Source organism: Anabrus simplex, chromosome 11, assembly GCF_040414725.1.
Source record: "Anabrus simplex isolate iqAnaSimp1 chromosome 11, ASM4041472v1, whole genome shotgun sequence".
Taxonomy (NCBI): domain Eukaryota; kingdom Metazoa; phylum Arthropoda; class Insecta; order Orthoptera; family Tettigoniidae; genus Anabrus; species Anabrus simplex.
Window position 1 is genome coordinate 50,144,165 of NC_090275.1, and position 6,597 is coordinate 50,150,761.

The window sequence follows — 6,597 nt, forward strand, 5'->3', positions numbered from 1 at the left end:
AAATAACAAAGGTAAATTTCCTACCTACAATTGTCACTCATAACATCAAAAATTAATCGTATTAACACATTAGGATACCCAAATTATTCGAGGGCAAAACATTTAGACCGGCTTTGATTGAATCTTGTAATCATCAGACGTCACAGTCAGAATGGGCTAGTCCACTTCACATGCTGATTAAGAACACTATGTGGGAACTACAGATGGCTGAACGATGAAAGAATTCTTGACATATATCACAACCAGAAGACCGGGGACTTTTCATCATGTTCTGTAAGGTGCCAATGTTTTCTCTAAAATCGATCTATTTGAGATGTACAGCACTTCCAATAGGTGAGGAAGATAAACCTAAGTGTCATTTAAATAATAGTTGCCTATCCAAAAAAGATATGCATAACAGGACAAAACATAAACAAAGAAAGAAGGCGGGACACAAGATAACCGATCTAAAACAAGCAGGACAGGGAACAACTGCAAAGAACTGTTTGAAATATCTGTCACAATCAAAACTCCAAATAATTTTATTTGTTGATGCAGTCATACCAATGCTTTATCGTGGAAACAGTGTCAACGGTTACCTTGTAATACAAGAGAGATTATATCTGCACCTCATCTATATAGGACACTACAGCAGGTGCATTTTTTAACTGAAATGGGATTCTTGTCTTCTAACATACAACACGATGACCTACTCAAGTTATGTTTTATTATTATTTATTACATATGGCTTTACGTCGCACCGATACATATACGTCTTATGGCGACGATGGGATATGAAAGGGATAGGAGTGGGAAGGATGCGGCCGAGGTCTTAGTTAAGGTAGAGCACCAGCATTTGCCTCGTGACAAAATGGGAAACCACGGAAAACCATCTTCGGGGCGGCCGACAGTGGGGTTCGAACCCACTATCTCCTAGATGCAAGCTAGGTGCAAGATGCAAGCACGGCCAACTCGCACGGTTGTCACATGTATTTAAGGGAACATCCAAGTCCACTTTTATTTAACACCGTCTGGACATAGTGTTGTATACTTCTGCAGAGTTCGGTGGATTTTCTGTGATCTAAGGAAACACAGTTGCAGTCCAGTCAGATTTGCATGTAATTTGACGTCGTTAACTCAAATTTGTGTGTGACAAGACTTGAGAAAAGTGAATAAAATTCTCATTGATATTTTTTATTAACTTACTTCAAGGCAGTAATACACCATTACTAGTTCAGTAGATAAGCTATTTTCTCTACGGTCCTTATATTAGTGAATATTTACTAAGGATGCAAATATAACCTAAACTGTTACGCACTGGGATTTCTGCAGATCATAACTCAGAAGTTGTTACTAAAAGGTTATGTCCATATGGAGGCTGACACTGTTCATGCCTTGACAGAGGGGGAATGAAAGAAACTGAATAATATGAGCAAGTTAGTGGTTTTACGTTCCACTAATTACTTTTAAAGTTTTCGACAATGCCTCCGTTAATTGAGGCCAGTTGTTAATATACATGCACTAAGTTTTTCCTCGGAATATATAGTTTATAAATTTCGAATCTCTGAATGATTAAGTTCTCATTATACTTCACTTTAGAAGTAATAAAGATTCAATCATAGGGAATAAAATATTGGCACTGTAGGTAACTCGACCGCAGAACGATTTAATGCTACCGGCAAACTTTGTGTCCCGTACTAAAGTGACGCAGAAGGGTAAAGCCATTTCCACACCGGTGATGAACTCCTGTTGAGAAAATGAAGAAGAAGACTTCTGTTGTTCGTAATCTCGACGCCAAGAGGGATACAATGGTCAGCGCTATGCCAGCAGATTTTGCTTCCTCATTTCTGGTGGAGCCTGATTGGACCTCAGAATAATCTACGACGTCACCAAGAGGGGAAGTCTCTTTTATAAATTACTTGAATTTATAACAGTAAACTGAACCCACGTCCTTCCACGTGAACCAAACACGGCCTTATCACCTCGGCCAAGCTATCTAATGAAAACACTTGTACGTGATAATAATAATAATAATAATAATAATAATAATAATAATAATAATAATAATAATAATAATAATAATAATGACGAATTGGGTAAACGGTTCGGATCACATAGTTGTGACCTTGCACTCGGAGAAGGGTGGGTTCGAATCCCACCGTCAGCATTTCGAATGTGGTTTTCTGTGCTTTCCTATTTTTACACCAATCCTAACGCTTTCCCATCCTTGTGGCAACAACTGATAAGATAAACTCACAGCAAATACCTGTTCATAATATGAAACTTCAAGATTTTAAAAGTTTCATCTAAGTGTACGTCAAACAAAGACTCTGCAAACCCTTCACATGATGCTGACAAATGGCAAAATGTGAAGTGAAACAGGAAAATATGTGGACTCTGTATTTAGAAACATCTCTTGATCGTGAGAACGAAGAGGTTGACTTCGTTAGGTTCACAGACATGGAAATAAATTTCCAATAAATTTGAAACAGCTCTCAAGTGTCCTTATACCTCGTAGAAATATAATGATTTATTGACACTATTGATCTATGTCAATTCAGTTTTCCATGCGTTTTATGAACATTCAGAACTTACAAATAATACAAAGAAGCGACCATCCAGCAGATGACATAGATGAGGTTTGCGACCAGATGAAACATTTATGTTCTTACAACAAGTCATACGATCGTCTGAAATGTTCTGTTCATGTAATATTTAAAAAAGATGAAATTAGTTTTGGTTGAGAAATATGTTTCTGCTTATTTATTAAATATCAACAACACTTCGTCATATAATTCAACAGATTCATGACAGGTATACAACACCATGTCCATAAACAACATAATTATAAAACCTTTATTACGCTATATTTCTACATGATAAAATTTTCTGTATTCTGGTCCATTGTGCCAACCCGTTATTGTAGGAAGTCGTTGATTCGTTCAATAAATATATAAGAAACAAATAACATTAGATTTGAAACACCACCATGCACAACATACAAAGAGTTAGCTGGTAACAATTTGAATTCTGTTACGAAAATGCTAAAAACACGCAAAAAAATTTAGGGAGAAAAAATAAAATATATTGAATGTCCTGTACCTCCGAGGTACAGATATTCAATCAACACTGATCTGTAACAAAATCGTCATTTTGTGATGAAGTGAATCACAGTTAAATTTGTCATCCATGAAATACAACTGATAGATCAATGTTAAGTATTCACTTTGTTGGCCTGTGAAACCAATTGTTGTTCTCTTTTATACCTCTCCTGGTGAACTTTCGTTTTCCAGCATTTCCAGTTCACCGGTTTAGCATCCAGCAGTAGTTACCCATCATCATTTTGGAAATCATTTTTAATAAGGATTTTAAAATCGGTAATAATCCACAATTTTTTGTTCATTGCATAGAAAGTGTGCACCCAAAACACAAATTTCACAAGGAAACCTTACGTAATGGATATTTTAACGTTATTTTCGCATTCAGCATTCACAAGTATCACACAAATAGTTGAAAAATTTCTATATAGTGTTTTGGTTACACACCTGTGTTCTCAGACACCTTTGGGCAGACTCAAGTTCATGGGCATAACGGGCTAAAATATCCTAGTCCCCTTAAACTAATATACCGTATAATTTCACTGACTATCCCGCCTGATGGAAGGCATCAAGTCTCCATGGTTGAAAACGTGGAAAAAGTTTCACCATCAGAATGTTGTTGGTATGCAATTTCTAATCACCATATTGTGTGTAAAAAGACTGGATTACCGAGGTCGGTAGCTGCAGTCGCTTATGTGCGGCCAGTATCTTGTATTCGGGAGACAGTGGGTTCGAAATCCGCTCTCGGCAGCCCTGAAGATGGTTTTCCGTGGTTCCTCATTTACACACGAGGGAAATGCTGGGGATGCACCTTAATTAAGGCCAAGGACGCTTCGTTTCCACCCCTAGCCCTTTCCTGCTCCATGGTCTTCATAAGACCTATCTGTGTCGGTGCGACATAAAGCAACTTAAAAAGAAAGCCTGGGTTCAATTCCAAATTTTAACGCAGTTTTCATATGGAGTGAGGGGATATGATGCTGTTGTCGGTGTTTCGTCCATAGGATAGGGAAGTATTGTAAAGGTTTGAGCAGACCGTTTCTTGTAGGAGTAGGCTATATGCCGAGAACAGTTAGGTCTTATGGCGACGATGGGACAGGGAAGGGCTAGGACTGGGAAGGAAGCGGCCGTGGCCTTAATTAAGGTACAGCCCCAGCATTTGCCTGGTGTGAAAATGGAAAACCACGGAAAACCATTTTCAGGGCTGCCAACAATGGGGTTCGAACCTACTATCTCCCGAATACTGGATACTGGCCGCACTTCAGCGACTGCAGCTATCGAGCTCGGTAAGAGACCGGTTTTCACCCTCCCTCTACCTCATTTTCACCCACCCACACTCAGACCCACTGATCCCTCAAAGGCCTGGATCAGGGTATTTGATCGTATCCTCGGACACTCCCGGCACTCAAAAGCATTCGATAAATAAATAAAAATTACTGACTGAACATTATTAATTGATGTGTAGTTCTGAGTCTTCCTCTAACACTCATCTCTGTTTGTTGGCTTTACTGACACACCTGTACAAAAACAAACCTATCAACAGCAAGTAAATATTTTATGAATTATATATTGTTCTGGAGCTATCAATTATTTAACCATCCATGGGTTTTCTGTACTACTTACTGCTAATTTAGTTGATCCAGCAGTGACATAGTAAACGCATACTGCACAGAAGGCCAGAATACGAACACACGTTTGCATAGCGATTCTCTGTATGACGGTTGCAGCTCGTAAACTGTGATAAGAACGACCTTCCGTGAGAATATTAAGTGCTGATATTTATAATAATGGGCGTTGATTGTGTTCGTGATCCCGATTATAATTGCGACGTCAAGCATAACACATGGAGAAAAATTTGAAATGGGTTTTTTACTGATATTAAAGATAATGCTTTTGTTGCAATTCACTGGTATCCAGTGCACGCTATCTGAAGTACTAAATAATTGGTGAAAAGAAAATCTGCAACCTGTTTTCCAGTCAATGACCGGGTTAGGCAGGGAATGAATGAAGCTCCATCTTGCGGTGAGGATAGGAATTGTGCCGGTTGCCGAAGCCTGTCGCACTTCTCTGGGGCAATGATTAATGACTGCAGGTGAAATTAAATGAGTGTGGAGAGTGTTGCTGGAATGAAAGCTGACAGGGAAAACCGGAGTACCCGGAGAAAAACCTGTCCCGCATCCGCTTTGTCCAGCACAAATGTCACATGGATTGACCGGGATTTGAAGCACGAAACCCAGCGGTGAGAAGCCGACACGCTGTCATCTGAGTCCCGGATACTAAAAAATTGGTGTACTTACAAATAAATTATGATGACGATGAGGAGTAGGATAATGATGGGTACATTTCGTAAACACTGACGTTCGTAAAGCTGTTTAATTACAGACGAGTAGGTGAAGGGCTCTGTGTACAAAATTGTAATTCCTTTTTTTTTTTTTTTTTGTACATTATACAAATATTTAAGGTTCTGGGCCTTACTCTTCATTGTATCCGGTCAAAATACATAACTTATTTCTTACAAAGTAAATTGAAAATGACGTAGATGTCTGTCCTGTTTGTTTCATTATTTTCTACCTCAATTTCAAACTCCCATTGATTGATTGATTGATTGATTGATTGATTGATTGATTGATTGATTGATTGATTGATTGATTGATTGATTGATTGATTGATTGATTGATTGATTGATTGATTGATTGATTGATTGATTGATTGATTGATTGATTGATTGATTGATTGATTGATTGATTGATTGATTGATTGATTGATTGGAATCGTACGGAAGTGATATATGGATAACTACCACCTCAGAAAAAAGAGAATACAATGTTTTGAAATGTGGTGTTACATAAGAATGCTTAAGGTTCGAATAAAATGTGAAGAGATAATGAATCGAATTGGTGGGAGATTGCTCATCTGACCAGAAGAAACTGTAGAATGATAGGACACATTTTAAGACACCCAGGGCTTGTTCAGTTAGATTTTGATGGAAGTATAGGCGGTAAGAATGGTAGGGGTAAACCAAGACATGAATATGGCAAACTAGAGTGGATGCAGTAGTAATGGCATTAATTAATTAATGGCGTATGGCCTCCGGAGAGGCCTGGTGCAGGTCTTTTTCTCGTGGACGGCCTAGTAGGCGACCTGCATGTCTGTGAAGATGAGGGCCCTACCTAGGATGATTTCTAGTGTCCAACACGCCACACACACCCAGCCCCCGAGCTATTGGAATCAACCAATTAAGGTTAAAATCTCCGACCCGGCCGTGAATCGAACCCGGGACCCACTGGACCAAAGGCCAGCACGCTAAACATTTAGCCATGGAGCCGGACAGTAATGGTATGGAGAGCTGCATCAAACCAGTCTATGAGTCTATGGACTGCTGACACAAACAACATCATATTTTTTGATCGCTTTACTTTCCGAGGTAGACTGATAATGAACTGACTTAATACGCATTCAAAACAAGGAAGTTCTTAAATTTGGCAATTGTTTTAATAATTTGAGAATGAAAACTAGATGATCA

At 38.7% G+C, this 6,597-nt stretch overlaps 1 protein-coding gene across 1 annotated transcript in view; it reads right to left on the bottom strand.

The window, feature by feature from the left end:
- The window catches only part of LOC137502710 (uncharacterized), a 31,216-nt gene extending 26,412 nt beyond the window's left edge, over positions 1-4,804 (bottom strand). The window contains exon 1 of the mRNA XM_068229707.1: positions 4,698-4,804. Coding sequence (XP_068085808.1) covers positions 4,698-4,775 — 78 coding nt within the window. The 5' untranslated portion in view covers positions 4,776-4,804. The remainder of the gene's footprint in view (positions 1-4,697) is intronic.
- Positions 4,805-6,597: the final 1,793 nt, after the last annotated feature.